Here is a 23,585-nt window from a genome sequence, read left to right as displayed (position 1 = left end):
GTACTAAAAATTAAGCAGTCTTTACTCTTTGAATGGATTTGGAGTCTTATAAGAGAGCAACTGTAGATAAGATATGTCTTTTTCATTTTTCACAGAACTTTATTTTCTAGTACTTAGTTTAAAAGTGCATTGGAAAATCATGCTTCAGAAGTCTATGATTTTGTGATTAAAACTGAAATTTACGGGATCCCTGGGTGGCTCAGCAGTTTAGCGCCTGCCTTTGGCCCAGGGCAAGATTCTGGAGACTGGGGATCGAGTCCCATATCAGGCTCCTAGCATGGAGCCTGCGTCTCCCTCTGCCTGTGTCTCTGCCTCTCTCTGTGTGTCTTTCATGAATGAATAAATAAATAAAAATCTTTAAAAAAAAACCCTGAAATTTACTGAAAACTGTAATCTTACCATTGCCATCTTAAAATACCCAGAAAATTAATCCTTTAGGGCTCCGTTCACTGTGAGGTGTCAACTGAGATTCTTCCAGATGGAGTCTCAGGGTTGCCCCTGATCTGTACGGGCCGTCCCCTCGCTGGAGTGTCGGCATTCCGCTTCTCAGAGAAAGCCACCAGAGGTGTAGAGGTGTGCTGTATCTGCGCAGCCAGGGCCCGCAGCCCTCGCGTACACAGGGCAGCCGGCCTCCTTTCCCACTGCGCCTGCCCACATTGGTGACCCACTTAGCATGAGGCTGAAGCGCCACCACAAAGCAGCAGAAGTGCCTTCTCTGCCCGGGCCCCAAGCAGTGTGTGCACTTGGCTCCGCAGCTTAGTAGGAGGTTTGTGCAGTGCAGGGGTTCTAGAGTTTGTTTTCACAGCTCCCTCTAGCTGAGAGCAGCAGTGCAGGCCTCACATTGCCCTGGTTCTTGCTCTACTCTTGTTGCCTCCCCAAGATGCCCTGTGGTCAGCTTCTGAGGCCATATTTTGTTGAATCCAAGGTGCCATTGCATGCAAAGAGTTGAACCATTTGCAGTTGTTTTTGTGGGTCAGAAATACAAACTTCGTATAGACAACTTCCTGTAGAGATCAACTGACCTAAAAGGATGCACCATTGTGAAATGTGCACAAAGGAAGAAAAACGTTTAATTTTGAGCTGATCTGATGCCCAGCCATTGATTGAAAATTGCATTCCAGTTTCAGACATGTTAGAGTGTTGAGGGAGAAAGAGTGCCTTCTAGTGAAGATGAAAGAACAGTCTTTGCTCAATTCCATAATTACATCAGTTCCTTTTGGAAAATGCCCTAATCAGGCACTATTGTTACTAACATCTCGTTACGCTATTAAAGCATGGTTTTGTAAATGTAGCAGTGAGTATGTGTTTAAATTATATCAAGAACTAAAATGTTTAGCTTTGACAGACATGGCTCTTTTTTGTCCATATTTAGCTCCAGGGTTTTAAGATGTTTATTTTAGAGGATGTTGGAAAAGAGAGTTCCAGGACCTATTAGAAGGTGTTTTGTTTGTTTTAATTGAGGTAGAGTTGGCCAGCGGGTTACATTACTTTCAGGTGTACCGCATGCTGCTGGAGGAATTCCCTGCATCACCCCGTGCTCCTGGCAGATAACGTGTGACCACCATCTGTCCCCCATACAGCATTGTACAGTATCACGGATCGCCTTCCCTGTGTTGTACTTTTCATTTCTGTCACTTATTTTATACTTGGAAGTTTGTATCTTTAATGCCCTCACTTACTTGCTCAGTCCCCCTACTCCTCTCGCACCCATTTCTTCCGTGTGTTGATGAATCCGCTTCTGTTTTTTTGTTTGTTTGCTGTGTTTTAGATTCTACATATAAGTGAAATCATATGCTATTTGTCTTTAACTGTCTTGACTTCACATAATACACTTTAGGTCCAGCCATGCAGTTTCAAATGGCAAGTGTTCATTCTGTTCTGTGGCTGAGCAATCTTCCACTGTATAAGTGTGCCACATTGTTACCCACTCCTCTGTCATTGGACACTTGCGTTGCTTCCATGTATTGTCTGTACAGATGGCCAACAGACACGTGAAAAGATGCCCAGCATCAGGAAATGCAAACCAAAACCACGATGAGATGGAACCTCACACCAGTCAGAATGGGTAGTATCAGAAAGACAGGAAATAACAGGTGTTGGCAGGGATGTGCAGAAAAAACACTTGTGCACTATTGGCGGGAATGGGAATTGGTGCAGCCACTGGAAAACAGTATGGAGGTTCCTCAGAAAATTAAATACAGGGACGTCTGGGTAGGCTCAGCAGTTGGGTATCTGCCTTCCACTCAGGGCGTGATCCTGGGTCCTGGGATCAAGTCATACATCGGGCTCTTTGTGGTGAGCCTGCTTCTCCCTCTGCCTGTGTCTCTGCCTCTCTGCCTCTCTCTCTCTCATGAATAAATGAATAAAGTCTTTTAAAAAAAATTAAATACAGAACTATCATATGATCCAGTAATTTTACTGAGTATGTACCCAAATCAAACAAAAACAATATTTTGAAAAGATATGTACACCCTCTGTTTATTGCAGCATTATTTGCAATAGTGTGTTTTTATCAAGTTTGTCTCCTATTGGAAGGTGTGCAGGTGGTGGAGCTCTGCAAGTGAGCCTTATCCTTGCGGGGGGGTGGGGATGGAGGGCGCACTTCTGCTTTTGTGCACTGTTAGGCCTGCAGGGATGAGAAGAGGGAGGACCTGGGGGAGGAGACATAGCCCAGGCATCCAGTTCTGGAAAAGCTCGAGAAGTGTGCTCTGATGGGGCTGCCCCGTCTGCTTGCTGTTACGTTTTGCCTTAGGTGAGGTTAAGGAAGAAGCAGCCAGATGTACCGCTGGTCACATATGGCTCTTTGGATTTAAATTGAGTCAGATTAAAAATCCAGGTCCTCAGTTGCAGTAGCACATTTCAGGTGCTCAGTAGCCCCGTGGACAGAACATGTCCATCCCCTGGCAAGTTGTGTCAGCTGCACCCTGCTGCAGAGCACGTGGGTCTCCGCTCGTGTCCCCACAGTGGACTTGCTACCTGTGCTTGGGGCCTGCTGGTGATCCCAGACCCACATAAGCCAGCTCTGCTCTGGGAGCTTACTGCCCTGGCTAGGGTGGATGGGAAGAGACACCAGGGCTTTGGAAGCCTCACTGACTTGATACTTTTTTTTTTTTTTTAAGGAATCTATATTTATCATTAAAATTAGAAAATGTGTACAAGCAAAAGCAATATAAAGATCACAGTCTTGTCAAGTTGTCATCTAAAATGCAGTTGGCTTTTTCCTGTTTATTTTTTAAATTTATGTGATGAGCACATTCTTGTAAAAAACAAAAACACCTCAAGCAGTATAGAGGTTCTGAAGTAGAAAGTGGAGTGTTCTCACGCCAGCCCATCCTGGTGTCCAGGGCATGAAATACTGTAGGTGTTGGCATGTGGCCTTTTAGACCGCATGTATTTGGTGCATATATGGGCCAGACGTTCGTATGAAGTGGGCCCACATCTTTGTCTCTGTACCAGCCGTCTGTCCTGGGCATCTTCTCTTATCAGCTCACCACATCTTCTTGTCCTTAATGAGTGGACGGTGTCTCACGGGGGACCATGTCTTATGGCCAGCACTCCTGCGGTGAGCATGCACTGCAGATTCTCCTGTGTGTTTCAGGGTCTCCTATCACAGTTTCCCAGAAGTGATAAATTGTCAGCTTACCCCAGAGAATGCTGCTAGGGCCTGGGCCTTTCTTCAGAGTCCGATTTGTCCTTTTTCTGCCATGGGCAGTTGTCATTTGGTTTTTAATTTGTTTATCTTCAGCATGTGTTTTGGAAAGAAGTTCTGCATTCTTTGTGTTGTGATTGTCGTTTTATATTGAAGTCTAGAAAAGCCTCTTCCGAGTCCAAAATAGCATTTGATTCCCTGTGGGTTTTTCTTCTCTTTGATTTTTTTCACCTGAAAAATTCAACTCTGCATCTGAGTGATGTTTTCAAGTACAGAACAAGGTAGGAGTCTCACACTGTTGTCTTTAGGTTCCTATGTCAGGATTTGGTTTAGCTACAGAGAACAGAAGTAATGGAGTGTTGGTGGTCCAGTCTAGATAACTATTAGGTTATCCCTCTGTGTCGCCTTCCTTCCTTGCTCTACACCAGGGGCCTTTCCTGGATTCTGTGGGCCTCTCTTCCCTTAAGAAACCTGAGGAAGTCTCCTCAGCCTCTGCCAGGGCTCCCTGGCCACTTGAGGCTGTGGGAGGGGCCCCTCAGTATCCTGGTAGACAGCCAGCCAGTCTCTGCCATGTGAGGCTGTGTCCCAGGGCCTCCCATTAAATAATCAGTTTCCTGCCGGTTTTGAGATGCCACCTCTGTGATCTATCGTAGAGGAGAGTTTTCTGTGATGGTCACAGCATGGAAATTGTCATGGGAGATTTGGAGACTGACTGCTGGTGGGCTGACATTGAGCTCTATAAGGTAGCAACTAATTTTGGATATAAGGAGACTTCAGTGTGATTTTATGTAGACTTATCTGCTGTGAAATGCTGTTGAGGTTTTGATATGTGAGAAGAGTGCATGTTTATTTCTGAGCAGTAATGATTATCTGGACATAAATGATCATGGATGTACCTATGAACTGCTTTGGAGCATTGAATATGTGGGTGTACTCAGGATGGGAAGTCACAGACTCATAGAATGACCTGTGTTGTAGCTGATGCCTGCAGTTGGGCATGTGGTTAATAGCATTTGATTGTGAAAGTGCGTTGTCAAAAACATAAAATGCAGCTTCTTAAAGTGATGAGAACTATGTGTAATGTTAGTATCGAGTAAAGTAATGCAAATTAGCACTGCTTGGGATGTGAAGTGGTAATGTGTTTTAGGGAGAGCGTAGATCTTAAATGACAAGGTCATAAGCGAAATATTTTTTTAACCCAAACATGCTTTGGTTCATCCCATTCACACTGGTCACACGAGCAAGCATTGTTTTGGTGCCAGGATCAGGTGGTGAGCCGTGAGCCCCTCACCGTGCTGTGGGAAGGGCACAAGGAAGAGTGTGGGAGTGGCGTGGGGGGCAGGGGTGCCTCCCCGATCCAGCATGGTCTCTCTCAATTCCACTGTTCTTCCTGGGGTGGTCTGCCGCCCCAGACCCCATCCTTGGTGCTTCCTCACTTGGAGGGCTCCTTGAGGAGCCCACTGAGCAGGAGCAGGCAGCTGAGGGGCTCTTGGACTTTGCCCAGATGTCACGATGGTTAGACCTTGTGTCTTTCTGGGGCGATGGTGTCATCACACCATGGAGCCCCTGGTCTTGGGGCAGCTCCGGGACTCAGGCAGCGCCTCGCCTCGCCTTGCTCGCCTCACCTTGCTCGCCTCGAGGAAGAGCCAGCAGGGCTGCTTGTCCAGCCAGTGGTCTGGGAGTGCTCCTTCTAGTCCAGAAGGCAAAGCAAAAATACTCTTCCTGATACTCATTACAGCAGGTCACTTTTAGGCCTGATTGAATATACCTTTCAGATAGGTGTGTCATTAGCGTATCTGATTGGCTGGACGGGACCCTTGAAATCAGGAGGCCAGTGTGTTCTACTTGGCACCACTTCTGCTCTGGGAACGTGGGCGTGCCTCGACCTCATTACTAATCTCTTCTGAAATATGGGCAGGGGTGAGGTGATGTGATGCCTCTTGGCTTTGTCACTTGAGACCAATAGGTCCTGCTGAGACGTATTCCCTTCTGGTATGTGGGCTGTTTTGCTAACTATTGAGCTAACATTATTAGGTTATTATTGAGCAAATTTTATTTATCTTCTCTTTGTTTTACTAATCAAACTTATAGTGGAAACAAGTGAATTTGATTTGTTTTATTCCCAGGATTAGATTACTTGCCCCCCCTAGAATTCATCCTCCAGACTGACTGGAGATGACCATCTTTCCTTCCATGGAAGGAGTCTTCTGTGTAGATCCTTGGCTGGCCCTGAACCTGAACTCCACAAGCCCTGGCCCGCCCCAGGATGGGCTTTTTCACCCTGGGCAGGCAGATAGTGCGAGAGGTGGCTCCTGAGGCAAGGGGACGAGGCAGTTCTCCGAGCTCCCCTTCTGCTGGAAAGGCTACAGTTAGATGTCTGTTAGGAAAAGAGGGCCGCACACACTTGTGCCGCACCTGCATTGGCCCCTGGACCTCCTGGGGGGCTGGCGCCTTCAGGAGAGGACAGCTGGGTGGCGGCCTCGGGGCTTGGTGGCCTGCAGGCCCCGCCCCGCGCCCCTGGGATGCGCTTCCCTTGGTTTTCTGGCTCAGGCTCCCGGGTGACCGACGGGGACACGGCCTTCAGGGCGCTGGCAGATGGGCCTGCGGGACTGCGGGGCACAGCGAGCCGGGATGGGATGCGGTCTGCCCCGAGCCGCCCCTTTATCCTGTGCCTGCGGAGGAGATGAGCCGTCGAGGCTCGCGCAGCACAGCACGAGGGCTTGGCTGTTCCCGCTAACTTGGGTGTGTCTTTTCTTTTGTCCACCAGACTTCATGAGGAAATCATTGACTTTTATAACTTCATGTCCCCTTGTCCTGAAGAAGCAGCCATGAGACGGGAGGTGGTGAAGCGGATCGAAACCGTGGTTAAAGACCTCTGGCCAGCGGCTGATGTGGGTTCACTCTTTACTCGCGCCTGGGGCTGGGGTCATAGGGTGTCCCTGGCCCTAGGCCACCCCCCGTCCCCACCCCTGCCCGGGCCTGGCCCTCGTGGCAGGGCTTCCGCAGGCGCGGCCCCGGGGAGGGCGGTGGGGCGGCAACTGGGAGTTTGGCATGCACATTCCCACGCCCTGCACCTTCGCAAGCAGCACCCTTGGGGTTGGGAGGGTGGGCCTAAGGGAATTTGTTTCTGGAATAGTGCGATTATTCTTTTAAACTCACCTTGAGATTAGAATTCTACCCATTGCCCTCATTCCACAACATAGTGTATGTTCAATTTTGTAGAACTGGAAAAGAATTTCCAAGAATTACCTGACATGAATGTGTGTTGCTTGAGATGGGGGCCATGGGCACTTGGGTGCTTAGCACAGGCAGTGCGACACATGTCCTGTGGACCACCAAGTTGGTGATGGCCCAGGGTGCCTATGCTGATCAATCATTCCTACTCATGATGGTGACAGGAGACCACCCAGTGATGGATGGATGAGCTGGGCTGGTGGATGGCACCCATGCTCCCAGTGAGCAGGTGCAGTCCCTTGAGTCCCTCTGCTTTTTTTTTTTTTAATTTTTTTATTTATTTATGATAGTCACACACACAGAGAGAGAGAGAGAGAGAGGCAGAGACATAGGCAGAGGGAGAAGCAGGCTCCATGCACTGAGAGCCCGACGTGGGATTCGATCCTGGGTCTCCAAGATCGTGCCCTGGGCCAAAGGCAGGCACCAAACCGCTGCGCCACCCAGGGATCCCTTTTTTTTTTTTTTTAACTTTATTTATTTATGAGAGAGAGAGAGAGGGAGAGAGAGAGGCACGCGCAGAGACACAGGCAGAGGGAGAAGCAGGCTCCATGCTGGGAGCCCAATGTGGGACTCCTCCTGGGATCCCAGAATCATGCCCTGAGCCAAAGGCAGATGCTCAGCCCGCTGAGCCACCTGGGTGTCCCAAGTCCCTCTGCTTTTACAACAACATTCATGACATTCCACGTTTTTGTACTTAAACTTTAGTGCCTGGGGGCTAAGCCCTGCCTTTGCACCTTAGCTACGAGTTTGAAAATTGTCAGCTTTGAGCAGTTGTGGGAAAGGCCAATAATTGTTTCATCTCTTCATTTGAGTTTTTAAAAATTCCCATTTCGGGTGGGTCTTTAACTTAAAGGGTAAGAGGATTTTGATGGTGTTTTGCCACCTTTCCCCCTTGCCCCAGCTTGCAGGGCAGTTCTAATTTTTCCCCAGAGTAGGGGTGCGGCCTTTCAGTGAGATGTGGGAGAAGGCTGCCTGCTTGAATTGTCCTGTGTCATGAGACAACCTCTGTTCTCTTTCAGGTACAGATATTTGGCAGCTTTAGTACAGGCCTCTATCTTCCAACCAGGTGAGTACTAGATCCGAACGGCTCGTGTTGTGGGGATGTGGGTCTAGTTGGGGTGGGGAGTGTCTGCGTGCCTGTGCCTATTAAGGGCTAAAAGTAGGTCCCTCAGCTTAGGAATGTAAGCTAAAGGAAAAGACTGGAGTATAGAGGAAAAATTACAGGAAATAAAATCTAATTTAGTGTTACGATAACTGTTGTATTTTTCCTCTTGCACGTCATTTGTTGTGTTACAAAAATGCTAGACACCAGACACATAAAGATGAGTGGGAGGGTCATGGGAAGAAAATGCGGTGCAAAATATTCTGAAAGTTTTGGGTATGTTTTTGAAAATCGATCTTCTATTTTAATGACGATTCAAGCAAACAGTCTATTTAAACAGAATTTTGTATTTTTTAATTGAAAAATAGCTAACAAATTTGCATCCTAAAATTGTTCTTCAGTGTTTCCTCCTCAAGAACTATCTTGATCCCAGAACAGTGTTATGTGCACTGTTTCCTTAAGCTTACTCTCCTCTAACCCACTGTTAGCATTTGGACACTGAAGAGACTGTAATCTCAGGATTTGGGACTTTAATCTCAGGGCCAGTGGGGAAGTGATCAGATCCCAGGTGCCCAGGAAAGCACAGGTTGACAAGAGTGATGCAGTATATGTAGACAGCACAGGAGGAAGAGCCAGGAAACGTCAAAGGGGCAGGCATTTTCATTTCAACCTCCTTGATTACCTGGGAATGCTGGGAAACTCTTTCAACCTTTGGGTTCTCCATCCTTATGTTAACCAATAATTCATAAACTGTCTTCCCTCCTTCAGAGGGATATGCTTAATAGGTGGTGTGTATGGCCTGGAAGGAGATGGGAGTATGCAGGCCCTAGCACCGGTCCACCCCAGAGGTGTGTGTTACTGGATAGTGATGTGAGCCAGGGGTTCATGGTCACTTCTTCTTCTGTCCAGTGACATCGACTTAGTGGTCTTTGGAAAATGGGAGCGTCCTCCTCTGCAGCTGTTGGAGCAAGCCCTGCGGAAGCACAACGTGGCTGAGCCGTGCTCCATCAAAGTCCTTGACAAAGCTACAGTAAGTGTAGGGGCCTCGGCCCGCAGCCCCAGCGGAGGCTTTCGCACACCTGCCAGCAGTTGCGATTCACCCATGTCTTTAGCTTATGTTTATAGGAGTTGCTGCTTAAACTTTTGAAGACTTCCCTCTTGGTATAAATGTATTTGTATTTCTTTTGAATAGTTAGGATTACCAGCTGAGAACGTATTTCATGACAGTGTGAGCTACTGCAGGGTGTGAGAGCATCATGCTGTACTTGGCACTAAAATGCATGATTGGTCAACTTTTGTTAGGATGTCTTTATAAGAAAAGGATGCATCCAGGTGCTGCCTGTTTGGGTACAGGTAGTACAAAAAATGTTTACCATTTGCCAAGTTCTCTTTAAGAAACAAAACTTGCCTATTCCTTTCATTGTTTAAAACTGTATCTATATAAAAACCTTTTATCTTGGAGAGAAGTTGGAAGATGAGGGTGCTTTGATGTGTGCTTGTCGAGGTGTGTGCTTGTCGAGGTTTATCTAAGTCCTGGATTAGAGATGCCTCAGGAACTGTAAGTCACTTGCCTACTGGCAAGTGGCCCTTAGTAGAAAGCCCCCACCATGCCCTCTTGGGGCTCTGCCATTTGTCCCGTGGTGTTGGCTTCTTGATGAGAACAAGGTGGTAGTTGTCTCTGACCAGGTATGCTGGTTTGGATGTAGAGGCCAGGCCAGGCTGGGGAGCAGGAATATCTTCATGAGGGAGTTAGCGTGTTGTGGAGGCATGGGCTCCTTCTGAAACACTTTGTGGTAAGTTCTTTGGGAAAGCATTTTGTTTTTCTGTCTTCTTGACCATCATGCCTGGTGGTTTTGGTGATCTCCAGGAGTTGCTGTCATCCCCTGCTGCCCATCCCTGTCACATGTGTATCATGGGCAGTTTGCCACCAGGTGTGTGTTTCAGGACCTAGATGAGGTGTGCACTCTGTATTCTACTAGGAGTTTTAAACCTTCGATTAGACATCACTTGTTTTTGGTAAGGGAACATCCTTTTACATTCCTTAGAGGCTGAAGGAAACAAAGTCTTGCCTTTTGTTCCTGGAAGAACATGGGCTTTGTGTGGGGGTAGGAGGAAGTGTGGTCTGTATGGCTGCTGGGGCAGCTTTAATGAGGCTGGTTTTGAGCACCTTGTGGTGATAAGTCTTTTTGATGAGAATCCTTTCAAAATAGCTGCTTCTCTGGTTTTATAGGGAAGTGTTTTTTTTGGCTCTGTTTTTATTTTTTAAATTGTCTTAGTGAATACCCAAAGTAGAATTGTTCAAGAGAAACAACATCAGCACAACATAAAATTGAAAAACTGGCTTTGAAGTTACTCTGTTTTCAGAAATTCTTTCAAACGTAATTTGGGGACCTGGAGGCACCCCTGGGGGCGCAGGGACTTAGCCAGCTTCTCCTCCTGGAGCCCAGGACTTCCCGTAATTAGTGGCTGATGCTGAGTCTGGCCAGGAGGGCTGGGCAGAGGTGAGCAGTAGCTCTTTTCGGGGGCGGGCAGGTGGAGCACGGGGCTTGGGTTCAAGGGACTGATGAAGTCGACATTGGCAAAAATCCCTTCTCTTCTCATTTTTAAAGTCTGGGGTTCATGATCTCTCAGCCCTTTGGTGAGTTAGGAAAAAAACCCTCTGTACAGCATAGGAAACATTTTGAGCCAGACTGTGGTGAATGTTGGCCATTAAAGCATAGTTTTTTTCAATTAAATCTTTGCAGGTACCAATAATAAAACTCACAGACCAGGAGACTGAAGTTAAAGTCGACATCAGCTTTAACATGGAGACTGGGGTCCGGGCAGCGGAGCTCATCAAGAATTACATGAAGGTGCAGTTGTCAGCGAGTTAGCACTCACTGTAAAATTAGGGAACCTGTCGTGTCGGGTGTCTCATGAAACTAAACTGATAGTTTAGTCTTTAATGATAAAGACTATACAATTGAGTTGTTTATCATACAATATTGTTTCTAGAGATGCTTTGAAATTCTTTAGCTGTTTCCTTGGCTAACCATAAAGCTGAGTGATTTTTAGAGAGCTTTCTCACTATTACAAAATGACTCTCCCTAGAGCTCAGTGTGCCTGATTTCGGAGTTTAGTTTATTGCAAGTGGAATGCATCACAATGTAGTTTTTGCTTGCTTTGGATCGTCTCCGTGCCCAAGGGTGGGGTAGTGGACTTATTCACTGAGCCAACCAGGTGCGTGGTCCAGTTGAACAGCTGGTCTTGCCCTCCTATTTTAGGGAAAGTGGTAAAATCCCTATAGAGGTAACCCCAGGGTCATAATCTGGATAGTGCCTTTTCCCACAGGTTCAGGGACCTTGCTCCTTCAGTTTTTCCCTAACCCTGCAGCAGCAGGCTTGTCTGAAGGATCATTTCTGTGCCCAGCAGAACACAAGAGCCTCAGAAGCTTCCAGTGCCCTGCCCCTCCCCTCTTTACCAGCCTCTCTCCGTTTCCTCGTTACCTTCACCCTGCTCTCCGTGTTCTTCTGGTGTTGTCCTTCTGCCCCACGAGCTGCTCACCTCCCCACCACCCTGGTGTCTCCTCTCATGGGGGCCTCTGGGCATGGGGATCTTGTGCATTGCCTCCAGGACCTTCCTGGCTCACTGCCCCATCCCCTCCTCTGCTTCCTGTCGCAGAGCAAGCTAGGCCATGGGAAGTAATTTGAAGGAATACACTCATTCATTCTTCCTGAGCTCCTCTTTGTTTGGGGATTCTTCACGTAAGCTTCCTCATCTCCTCCCTGCTTAATTGTGACCTGGGGTGTGGCTCCCAGTGGGGTCTTAGCAAGCCCCTCACATAACTAACTCTCAGGCCCCTGAAAGTTGAGGATGATTGGCTTTAGAGCCTTCCAGGTGTCAAGAGGATGGAGTAAGCTTTTCTTTCTACTATGGGAAATTTGCTATGTGAGAAATCTTTCAAGGTATATTAACAATTAACAGAAAAATTTTTCTTTTGGAATTTACAGAAATATTCATTGCTGCCTTACTTGATTTTAGTATTGAAACAGTTCCTCCTGCAGAGGGACCTGAATGAAGTTTTTACTGGTGGAATTAGCTCATACAGCCTAATTTTAATGGCCATTAGCTTTCTACAGGTGAGTGTGCGTTCTCTTTAGAGACCTTGATACTGAGACTTAAATTGAAACACATTCTTCCTTGACGTTGTGAAGCCGTTGCTTCATGGATTCCAGCAGTCCTTGCTCTCTCTCCACTCTTCTGTTTTGGTTTAGTGGAAACTGACTTCTGATTATCATAATAAAACTATTTTGGTCAATACTTACTCCTTTTTCTCCTTTATAGCTTGCTTTTGAGTTTGAACGGTTTGAGGAAGGGTGGGCTCTCCTGGTCCTGTCCATAAGGGGTACACCAGTCTGAACTGAGGACCCTGTACATGTAGAGACTTTCATGCCTTGATGGACAATTAAAAAAAACCTGATTTTTTGTTTACTGACTGATAAAAAATTTGTCTCAGAAGAAAATTTGGATACTATATATGACAAAAAATACAAATTGCTAAAGAGAGAGCCTTTCTTCTCAGATTGACAAGAAATAAATATTTTGTCTTAAATTTTATATTGCCCTTTGTTGAGTAGCTTAGAACAGCTGTCAATAGAAAACCTGCCTGTATGTGTTAAATGCTGTGGTGTTGATGAACCATACTTACATATTTTAATATATTAAGTAGTTCCTAAGTGAACGGAAACAGTAACTACCCCATTTATATTTTCTTGAATGAAGAAATTCAAGCTTTGTTTTTCACACAGTCTTCCCCATATACTCTAGCTGTTCTTCCAGGTGTGTATCATTAATTTTGTATTTTGATTATGCTTAGGGTTTAGAATTTGGCCAATTTCCTCACCATTGATATGGCTGATGGAAGTAGTGGTTTCGCCATCTTTCATTATTTTGACTTCCATGGCCCGTCTTTGCCAGAGAATCTCGAAGAATAGTGAAAATGGAACCCCACACCTGTTTTTTTACAGTTTCTTATGGTTTAATCACGTTGCTTTGCCTTCCACGTTTTCCTCTGTGAAGTTATCTTGGTGCCATTCTCCCCTAGTTTTTGGACATTATTTTGAACTAAAATACAACCTGCTCTTTCCTCATGTTTTCCTGATTGGAACTGTTTTAGTAGCCTTGCTATCATGTCTGCTGCTTGTTCCTGTGGCGCCAGGCCCCGGGCTCAGTGCCTCCTGGCCCCTCACCCCTGGGGTCCTGGCAGCAGTCCTCTGACCCCACGGAAGGCCACACGTAGCATGGCTGGGCTGGCCGCTGACCTCTCCATGCCCCTTGCCCATCCTGCCTCAGAGCTGTGCCTTTCTTGGCTAACTAAGGTAAGAGAGCCCAGCCTTGTGCTGGCAGCTCTCACGTGTTTGATTTTGGCTAGAAGGCTGGCAGGAAGGGAGTAAGGTAAGGCAAAACTCAGAATGCTGCCCTTGAGCCTCTGGCACATGCAGATCCTCAGAAGCTGAAGTTCTTGGGAACCCTAAAGTACTTATAGTAAGCGTCAGGAGATGCTTCTCCTCAGGGAGTTGTATGTTGTATGTTTTCAGGCTTTGTGCTTCCGTCAGGAACTGTGCTTTCCCCTGGACATGACTGTCCGGATCCACACCTGCACTGTCCAGTAGAAGTTCCTACGTGGCCAGCAGGGTGGCCACGATCCACACGTGCTTACTGAGCACTTGCCATGTGGCTAGTAAATGCAGCTTTTTAAAGTAATTTGCTTTAATTAATTGAAATATAAACACTCGCCTATGGCCTGTGGCTGTTGTAATGGGCAGTGCAGGTCTGCTGGTGGGCCTCTTGGGTTGGAAACAGATCCATAGACAGCAGCTTAGGTTCAAAACAAGTCCGTTACCTGCTTAAAGAAACCATGGCACCAAATGGGAGGCTGGCGCTAATCTGTGTGACAAGCAGGGATGTAAATTTGGTGTAAATATTATGACACAATACTAATCACCTGTACACAGTTAAAATTAACCTTTCCGCACGCTGTTTGTCACACTATGACACTGTTCAGTCTAACACTGCCCTCTATGGGTTGTCTTTTGCAATAATGGGATTAAGGTTAGACTTACCATTTACCATCTAGATGACTTTATATTGCGGAGAACGTGGTCTGCTTATGGATCAATTTTTGGTAACTTGTGGTTACTCAGATGTCTGTGTTAGTAGGAAGACCCTCAAGGGATTATTAATTTTGGAGAATTAAAGTATAATAAAAAATTCAGATTAGAAGGTTTTATTTTTTTTGAACGCTACATCAACAAAGACACTCCAGGCTATTTTGCCTGTAGTGTCCTCACAGAGCTGGTGACTAAGCAGGTGCCACAGATAGCCTGTCCTTGGAGAGACCACTAGGTAGCAGATTGCATGCGGTCTTCTTTAGAAAATGACTTGAATCCAAATTGTGGATCTGTCGCTTTTACAGTTGCATCCAAGAATTGATGCCCGGAGAGCTGATGAAAACCTTGGAATGCTTCTTGTAGAATTTTTTGAACTCTACGGAAGAAATTTTAATTACTTGAAAACTGGTATTAGAATAAAAGAAGGAGGTGCCTATATCGCCAAAGAAGAGATCATGAAAGCCATGACCAGTGGATACAGACCATCGATGCTGTGCATTGAGGACCCTCTGCTGCCTGGTAAGGGCGCCTTGCTCCTCACTTGCTGTGAGCCAGGGGACGTGGCCGGCGCAGGGTGCAAGGAAGGGGGTGGGTACCTACTATCCCTGCAGCCAAGGGTGGCTCATCTCTCATGATGTGGGGTCCCACAGTCCTTACAGTTAATGGGGACACCTTCAGAAGTCTTTCTTTAATGCTCCTAATTGATTTCTTATAAAGTTGGAATTTTGTTTACATCTCATAATTAACCAGAAAAATGTAGAAAATGAAAATTAAGGAAAAGAGCTTATTTTTTTTTCTGATTGGGAAAGTATTTGTCACATATTCATCATAAACCATTCACTTCTGAGAAGTATGTCACATAGAAAAGCAAAGTGTGTCCTAATCCTCTTGCATTCCCCGGATGTGTATTTCTCCAGTTCTTCTCTACAAGGATATTAATATTTTTATTGCAATCTTTATTAAGTGGATCACGTAATACAGTTTTTCGGCTTGTGTTTTCAATTAACCACAAATCCTAGCCCCCTTCCCTGTGTGTAAGGCATGTTCCATTGCAAGGATTGCTGCATTGACTGTCTCAAGGTGGTCTGTGGTCTCCCCGGTGTTAGTCCATCAGCTTAGTGAGGGGTGCTTGTTCCCCTTCCTTTAGGGACAGTCTTTTTAGTCTTTGCCGATCTGATAGAGCCGTGCAACATACATGTTCATTTAGTTTACATTTCTTAAATGATGAGTGAGGTGAAGCAAATTTTTATTTATCCATTCCACAAATGTTTATTGAGCATCTATTAGGTGAGACACTGTTCTTACTGTTGGTGATAAAGTCAGTGACGGACAGGTGACAGAAAAGGTGGTGGAGAATGTCCGCTCCAGGTACACTGCCCTTGTATTTCTGTTGTGCGAGTTCACATGCTCTGTCCATCTGTCTGCCGACTGTTTCCTGGTGACTTTGTGAGATCCTGCGTGTGTTAGGGAAGCCTCCTTGTTGTCATGCTGTACATTTTCTCCCCAGTTTGTCCCTTGCATCTGTATTTGCTATTTTTCACTGTTCAGTTCCTATATGTATATTTTAATGTCCTCAAATTTAGTGATTTGTTTTGTTTCATGGCTGCTGGAATGTGAAATTCACTTCTTAAAAATCTTGTGACAGGAAACCTCCTGACTGTTCTGTTGTTGATAAATGACAGGACTTCGGCCATGCTTCTTCAGAAGGGCTTTCCCTGGCAGCAGAGGAACATGTTTTCACATCTGTTTGTCTGTGTTCGATCAGTGAAGTTGGAGGGATTTCCAGTGTCTTCAGTGTCTGTTTAAATGTACTTGAAAGATGAAAGCCCACATTATTGCTGGATTGTACTATCAAATCTAGAAAAGATAAAATTCCAGAGCTTAGAATGGCTCCTAAAAATCCTGCTCACTTGAATTGTGAAGAATGTATATGTGAGTTAAAATTCCAAACTGTGCTGTTATAAAAAGTTAAGTTCCTCGACTGGGGCTCACTTGGTGACTTCAGTGATGGCTTCATCTGATTTGCCACCTGTCTGGTCCTTAAAACGGGAGCGGTCAGCCCTGGAATGTCCTACCCTAAAGGACTTGCTTCCCGCAGGTCCCAGTGCTAACTGAGCTGCGAGGTGCCCTGGCCAGGTGCCCGCCGCAGTGCGCGCGCTTGGTCAGCGCGGCTGGGTCTCACAGAGGCTGCCGCCCTGGCTTTCTGGTGTGTTCACCACCTCGGGAGTCACCAGACTTCAAGAACTGTCACTCTGTCTCTGTGAATGACATCTCATGGAGGTGGACCCGGATCTGAGGCTGCAGGTCAGGCCCCGTGGCCGTCGGGAGATTTCCCAGGTGCCTGCTGCAGCCCCGCTGATGTGGTCTGGGAGCGTGTCCGCAGCGAGGGCCCGCTTCAGGATAGCTTACGTGAGCAGATCAGAAACATCTGGATAAAGGGCCCGGCATCTGCAGAGTCATACAGCCGCCTTTCTGTTTCAGGAAATGATGTTGGCCGCAGTTCCTATGGGGCCATGCAGGTGAAGCAGGTGTTTGACTACGCTTACATTGTTCTCAGTCACGCAGTGTCGCCCCTCGCGAGGTCCTACCCCAACAGAGACTCTGAAAGGTAACTCACGCCCCGGGTCGCTGTGCTGGGCTCCCAGCCCCCGTGGCATGGCAATTCCAGGCCTCAGCCTCTGCGCAGCTGGCACCACTTACCTGTCACGGGCTTCAGGAAGTGTGTTAGAGGATGTGCCGGCACGTGCTAGCTGGACGTGGAGCTACTGATAAGGAGGCCTTGCGGGCATTTGAGGTGGCCATGTTTGGTTCATCCGTGGCTGAGCACTGAAAATTTCTTCTTTGGGGAGTTGACCGTTTCTTCAGGGTATTTTATTGGGGAAGTGATTTCTGGCCTTTTAACGCTTTGGAATGTGCTGCTTTCTCTTCAGGCCGTCCTCACGGTGCACATGTCGCGTTCTAAGTGAGTGCTCGTGGGTCCACAGGCCCCACCCCGCCTCTCCTGCAAACTCATCCCTCACTCTGCATCACAGCACACTTTTGCAGTGTACCCTTCTGTTGGTAGTGAGAAATACTTGCAGAGTGGTTGGGAGGTGGTGGGATTGGGGGGCGGAGGGAGGGAGTGAAGGGGGCGGGCAGTGGAAAGGAAGAATAATCAGATGGTGGGAAGTGGTTGTCTACACAGTGCAGCATGGTGCTTCTGAGGCCTGGCACCCCTCTGCCCGCTCACAGTGCTTCCCAGCAGGGTGGTGGGCCCTGTGCTGGGTGCTTGGAGTCTTGGCACCCACCACGTGCCTGTGCCAGACCTTCAAGAGTGTTGGGCAGGGGCGGGGGATGCTCCCCTGCTCAGGCCCTGGGTTGAAACAGTCTTTCGAAGTAGCTAGCTGTAGGTTCAAGGATGTGTGTGGGAGGGAACCCACTTCTACATTGTGAGCTCAGAGCACATTTGGGCTCAAGCATCAGAAATTATATGTATTTTATAGAATTATTTTAGCTTTTTTCCTCTTTCACTTGGCAAAGTGATATGTTGTTAAAAATACAAAAGAACTGGTCAGAAGGGTTCGTGGGCTCCGTAGTAGCTCTGCGGCACGTTGATTCCCCGCTGTGTCCCTTTGCAGTACTCTAGGAAGAATCATCAAAGTGACTCAGGAAGTGATCGACTACCGGCGGTGGATCAAGGAAAAGTGGGGCGGCAAGGCCCCCCCGGCGCCCGAGCTTGGTGAGTGCCCATCTGGTCATTACTCCTGACCTTCTGACACCTTGACGTGGTAGTGTCTCTTTGTCCCTCAATGCTAATCCTTCACACTAAGGAAACACTGCATTTTCTCTAAGAGTTTACAGCTGGGAGATTTAGGCCAGTGGGAGTACAACGCATGCCACACATGGACTTTAATGTTTCTTCTAGTAATTACATGAAAAATGCGAAGAGAAACTCAGGTGAAATTCATTTTAATGTATTTTATTCAATTTTGTGTTCAAAATAGTAACATTTCACCATGTAATCAGCATAAACAAGTTTGGAGAGATTTTGCCCCCATTCTGGCACTGGGCCTTTGAGACCACGGGTCCTTGCTGCACATCCTGCCCTAGTTTCCCCAGAAACGTGCACTGGGTTTACATTTTGTTAAGATTTACAGTTGAAAACTGTTGATGTATCCAGGTTGTTCTAGGCACATTTGAAGGTTTTCCAATAACTGAAACAAAAATAATTTTAAAAATTAAGTAAAATTAGAAGTTCAGTTTGTCAGTCTGGCTAGCAGCATGTCCAGTCAGTGGCAGCTGTGGCTGGAGGCTGTCCGGTGGGGTGTGCACATCCGTCCTACGGTAAGGGACTCAGCCAGGCTGTTTTCCCCACAGATAACAGGATCAAGATAAAAGAGCGAATCAGTGCATGTGATGGGGATCAGCCGCAGCGCCGAGACCCGGAGTCCCCCTACAGCCAGCGCCTGACCCTGTCTCTGCCCAGCCCCCAGCTGCTCTCATCCGGCTCCTCTGCCTCCTCTGTGTCTTCACTTTCTGGAAGTGACATTGTGAGTGTGCGTGCTGGGGAAACATCCATGGTGGGTGTTGAACCTCTACTGACGTGCTCATTTCTCTCCCTTCCGTGTGTGTGTGTGGGGGGGCACCCCAAGACTGCACCGAGGGGTCCCCGCTGTGCCTCGAGTGTCAGCTGGCAGTCAGAGACTCCGTCCCTGGGGCCTGGGAGCAGCTGTGCCGCTCATGGTACAGCTGTGGGAGACTTCCTTGGATAGTTGTTGTAAACACTTGTTTGGAGCTGAAACATTGAAGTGAGGGGTCTGTCCTGTGTCACTTGAACGTTCTTGGGTTTTGGGAGGACTTGAAGCAGCAGATATGGCCGCGTGCTCGTGACCACACTGCAGACACTGCTTTCCTAACTGAGAAGCAGTGCGCCTCTGTGCAGCTCTCCCTCTTACTGTTTCCACTCACAGGATTCTGACACACCACCCTGCACAACGCCCAATGTTTACCAGTTCAGTCTACAGGCGCCAACTCCTCTGCTGGCCAGCTTACCCACCGCCTTGCCCATGCCGAGTGGCAAACCTCAGTCCGCTACTTCCAGAACGTTGGTCATGACAACTAACACTCAGGTACATGGCTGGCTGGCCCCCCTCCTGGAGATGGGCCCCTGGGAGCCACGTCTGAGCTGTGACAGCTGCTCCAGGAGTAGCCGATACTTTGGATTAGAAATAGATCTTTGGAAATCTTTGGAAGGTACATTTCTGTCTTGCAGGACATGCTTGTCCTTTTTTGGGCCTGTAGCATGTAATTCCTGTCATTCTGTAAAAGACCGTGTCCCCGAGGTCCTCCCTGCCCAGTGAGGGTCTCTGAGCTCACGAGCACTGAAGGGGCTTTAGACAAAGTCCAGGGTGAGCATCTGACCCCAGTGTGACATGTCCAGGACAGGTTGAAGATCAAATGCTGGTGCCCTGGTCTCATAGGTCACTTTGCTAACAGCCAGTGAGATTAAAGCTAAGATTGCTCATATTTTAAGCCAAGGCTCAAGGCCCACTTTCTCATTTTATTTCTAAACTGCAAACTTGACTTTCTAGTGTAGTAACTAAGGAAACACCCACCATACAGCATCATGGGCGCTCTCTCCCATGAAGCTCACCAAGAGATGAAGTGCCTCACTCGGGATGAAATGAGCACTGAATGCTGGGGACACCAGGGGGCTCTTTCTGGTGCTGCGGTGCCCGGGGGGAGCCAAGCCCCCACCGAGGAGAGGGCCTATGTGCTACAGCCCCAGCGGGGTCTTAGGTAAAGCGTAAGGAAGGCTCCCTGCATGTGCTCTATAGCCCCTGTTGCCCTGCAGCTGCTTGGTCAGCCCCCCTGGAGCACCATCTGGGAGACCCCAGCTCCTGTGGTATCACTGCTCTCAGAGCGGGGGCCACAGTTAGTCTAGATGTGAGCAGTGCGGTTCTTGGGGGCCTGAGAGGGCTTTACACCGGCACCCGTGTGCCAGTGGGCACCGTAATGCAGAGATAGATGTCGTCCAGGACCAGAGGGGCAGAGGAAGCAGGGTTACCAGCCTTACCCCGCATCTCTCCACGGGCCTGTGTTGTGCGGGGGTGGGAGGGGGGTGGTGGCCACGCTTCTGTTCTTTCCAGAGATCGAGGGATGAGTGTTAGTCTGAGGACTGATTTATTGAGTTGTTGCTTGGTCTTCAATGAATAATGACACTTTATGACTTGGTTACTTTCTATTGTAATTGCTGTATGAGAACGTAGAATGTTTCTGATGCAAAACAGAATCCTGTCGGGTTGTAGTAAAATGCAAACTAACCGAAAGCAGTGCCCTCCATTGGCGGGCTTGGCGTGGGGACTGTTGACCTCTGTCCACTCGATGTCTCACTGACGTCTCTGGTCGTTCTGTTCCTAGACCAGGTTTACAATACCTCCGCCGACCCTAGGAGTGGCCCCCGTCCCTTGCAGACAAGTCAGCGTTGAAGGGACTCCAGCATTGAAAGCCGTTCACCACATGTCTTCCCCGGCCATTCCGTCCGCCTCCCCCAATCCTCTTTCCAGCCCTCACCTGTACCACAAGGTAGGCCTCCCCCCGCCTGGGCTCCCCGCACTCTCCGCCAGGCACAGGGCTCCGCAGAGATGTGTTTTGAAATAGAATTTGTTTTCTCATCATTTAGCTTCATTTTTGCTTTTCTTTGTGGTGCATAGGGTTTAAAAGTGTTATTTTAAATGTCATACGGTTTAGCATCACTCTTCATTTTTCCATTGAACTTGTTAGCATAAAACTAAAGTTCGAAATAAGGTTCAAAGTGAAGAATATTTTATTTTCACATTTATCTATTGAATTAATTTATATGCCAGCTACCTTGGTTTTCAAGAAGCAAATGACACCATCAGGAACAAATGCTGGTGTGACCCGGTGCGCAGTGTCACCGGGCCCATGGGGTTTCGCCCCCTCCCCCTTCTCTGGGGCGCTGTAGGGCAGAGGGGGGCGAGGCCTGCTGCCGGGGCCTGCACCTGGGGTCCCCACGAATGCACTTGCCTGCTCCCTTGTGGCTTCTCTAAGTCCAGATTCTGCACAGGAGAAGCTGTTCTGTAGGAGGAAAACAGGTTGTTACTCGTTTCCTGTGCTCTCGAAGGGTCCGAGTATTTCCGAGAACTGTGATGGACCATGCAGGTTCTGAGGGCGCATGTTTTCCCTCAGGTGCTGATGGTATCGGGGACGCTGACCTCCAGTACTTCAGACGGTTCCTCTGCTATTTATCTGATCGTTTTTTTGCCAGTAAATTTTTAATGCTTAAGGGTTGGCTCTTTGAAGCTGTGTCATTAAGTCCTACTGTTACTCTTATTTGGAGCTAAGTAATAGAACGTTCCTCCTCGGATCTGCCCCTCCTGTCACCATGGGGTTTTCAGTGCCCTGCCAGGCATATCACGCCGGCCTGCTGGAAACACTCAGGGGGAGGTGATGACTTTGCAAACAGGAGCTCGAGCACCAGCCTGCTGGACGTTGGAATTCCTGCAGGTGTTTCCAGAACATCAGAGCTGAGGTGGGGGAAAGAAAACAAGGGCCCGTCTTAGTTCTGTGGACTCATAGGACCAGTTAGAAGTGTGATGCTCACGTCTGCGGATGTGTGCATGTGTGCTTTGATCCAGGTGTACGGCCTCTACCTCGGTGGGTCACTGAGTGGGCAGGGTATTTGCCATGTCACGCGTGGTGGCCACCGTGACCTGTAAGCATGGCTTGCTCTGAGCTCCTTCACATTAAATGTCATGCGGATGCTGCACTTGCATTGGGGACGGGACCACTTTGTGTGAGCCCTGGGCAGCCTCTGTACACAGTCCCTCTCCACAGGCCGGGCCTTGTCTCTGGGGAGGAGGGTAGGGACATAACTCAGGGACACTGAGGCTCGCTGCCCAGCGGTGGGAGCGAGGTGGGGGGGGGGGCCCACCAGGGTCTCCAGCGCCACCTCCAGCATCACTGTCCCTCTCTGTCTCTTTAGCAGCACAGCGGCATGAAGCTGTCCATGAAAGGCTCGCACAACCACAGCCAGGGGGGCACGTACGGCTCTGTTGGCAGCGGAGGCGTGCGGCCCCCGGTGGGCAACCGTGGACACCACCAGTACAACCGCACCGGCTGGAGGAGGAAAAAACACACACACACGAGGGACAGCCTGCCCGTCAGTCTGAGCAGATAATGGCCCCTGAGGGCGCCGCCCGGCCCCCCGCTCTTCCACAGACTAGCGCCCCGCCGGGACCTGAGACCAGCATCCAGCACGTGGGCCCGGGCCCCGGGGGCCGCCCGCCGCTGATCACTCTGCATGTTCCTTGTGTGGTGGTCACGTCCATCTTAAAGAACAGCTCCTTGTGCTCATCTGTGAAGCCTTATTAAACATGGACGCAGTTTTCTGCCTTCCCGGATCCTTCCTCCGTGCCCGGTCAGGTCTGGACCGGGAACCGCAGGGACGGGACGCAGGCCTCGGCGCTTCTCAGCAGCCAGTCTGGTTCCTTCGCGGTTTGGGTGTTTTCGTGTCACGTCCGCCAGAGCAACAGAGATCAGCCCCCGTTCTCGTTCCTTCCCCAGTGGGTAGGGTTGGGAGGTCGCCATTGTGTCACTGCCCTCACGTTTTGTTTCAGATTTCAGAACTGTTTTTCTATGTAAATATTGAAAACTTATGGTTTGTGCAATATCAGATATTTTTATTTAATTCATATTTTCACATAAGTTATATTTAAGGGAGGAGGTTTTTTAAACAAGCTTAGATCCTTTCCCGAGTCGCATTTTCTAAGTTGGGTTCATCGTGTCGGCTGGTTGAGGAGCACCGCTACCAACACCGTGAGTGACGGGCTCGGGGTTTATTTTTGTGTTTTTCCTGTGGTCAGACACAAGGCCTCCGAGTTCGTGGCGGGGTGGGGCGGGCGGGCGGGCGGGCGGGCGGGGGGCGCTTCCTTGCAGGGGGCTCGGCTCCCCGGCCTTCTGACCAGCTGCCCGCGGCCCTGCCGGCCGGCCTGTCTGCTGTCTCGCTCTGACCGCAGAGCTTTCACGTTTTGGTTTTCGGTTCTTTTAAAGTAGACAACAAATCCAGCGTTTAAAGTGCCAGAAGTATAACTTTCTAAGGGGACGAAGGGTTGTCACATTATAAAATCTTAAAAAAAAAAAACAAAAAACAAAAATGTGAAGTTGAAGTGCTCAGTCCGTGTCAGTCACAGAGCCTGTTGTAAGGACGAGGCCGGTGAGTACCCGTCCGGACAAGGGCGCCCAGATTTAGGAATGTGGAGAAAGGAATTATGTTGATTCCGTTGAGGAATCTGTATAGCAGTATGTGTTCGTTCTGTTAAGAGCAAATCTACGAGAAGTACTTCAGCTGCTCATTGCACCGGGGGGGAGTATTTTTACCGTATGGCAGGAGAGCACAGCCCAGGGATGGGCCGGGGCAGCTGGCGCCCGACCGCAGAGGCGTACAGGAATA

General features: G+C 48.4%; 1 protein-coding gene across 2 annotated transcripts in view; it reads left to right on the top strand.

Annotated features, from left to right (window-relative positions):
- TENT4A (terminal nucleotidyltransferase 4A) overlaps nucleotides 1–22,791 on the top strand; it is a 42,103-nt gene extending 19,312 nt beyond the window's left edge. The window contains exons 2-13 of one of the 2 annotated variants that reach the window (XM_035710398.2): nucleotides 6,417–6,540; nucleotides 7,903–7,949; nucleotides 8,895–9,015; nucleotides 10,730–10,837; nucleotides 11,975–12,103; nucleotides 14,440–14,653; nucleotides 16,616–16,742; nucleotides 17,752–17,852; nucleotides 18,491–18,663; nucleotides 19,084–19,242; nucleotides 20,534–20,698; nucleotides 22,122–22,791. In XM_035710398.2, the coding sequence (XP_035566291.1) occupies nucleotides 6,417–6,540; nucleotides 7,903–7,949; nucleotides 8,895–9,015; nucleotides 10,730–10,837; nucleotides 11,975–12,103; nucleotides 14,440–14,653; nucleotides 16,616–16,742; nucleotides 17,752–17,852; nucleotides 18,491–18,663; nucleotides 19,084–19,242; nucleotides 20,534–20,698; nucleotides 22,122–22,313 (1,660 nt within the window). In that variant the 3' untranslated portion in view covers nucleotides 22,314–22,791. Of the gene's footprint in view, nucleotides 1–6,416; nucleotides 6,541–7,902; nucleotides 7,950–8,894; nucleotides 9,016–10,729; nucleotides 10,838–11,974; nucleotides 12,104–14,439; nucleotides 14,654–16,615; nucleotides 16,743–17,751; nucleotides 17,853–18,490; nucleotides 18,664–19,083; nucleotides 19,243–20,533; nucleotides 20,699–22,118 lie in introns of both variants that reach the window. The other variant, XM_035710397.2, reaches the window with a different exon arrangement.
- Nucleotides 22,792–23,585: the final 794 nt, after the last annotated feature.

Source organism: Canis lupus, chromosome 34, assembly GCF_003254725.2.
Source record: "Canis lupus dingo isolate Sandy chromosome 34, ASM325472v2, whole genome shotgun sequence".
Lineage (NCBI taxonomy): Eukaryota > Metazoa > Chordata > Mammalia > Carnivora > Canidae > Canis > Canis lupus.
This window is presented reverse-complemented; position numbering and strand designations above follow the sequence as displayed.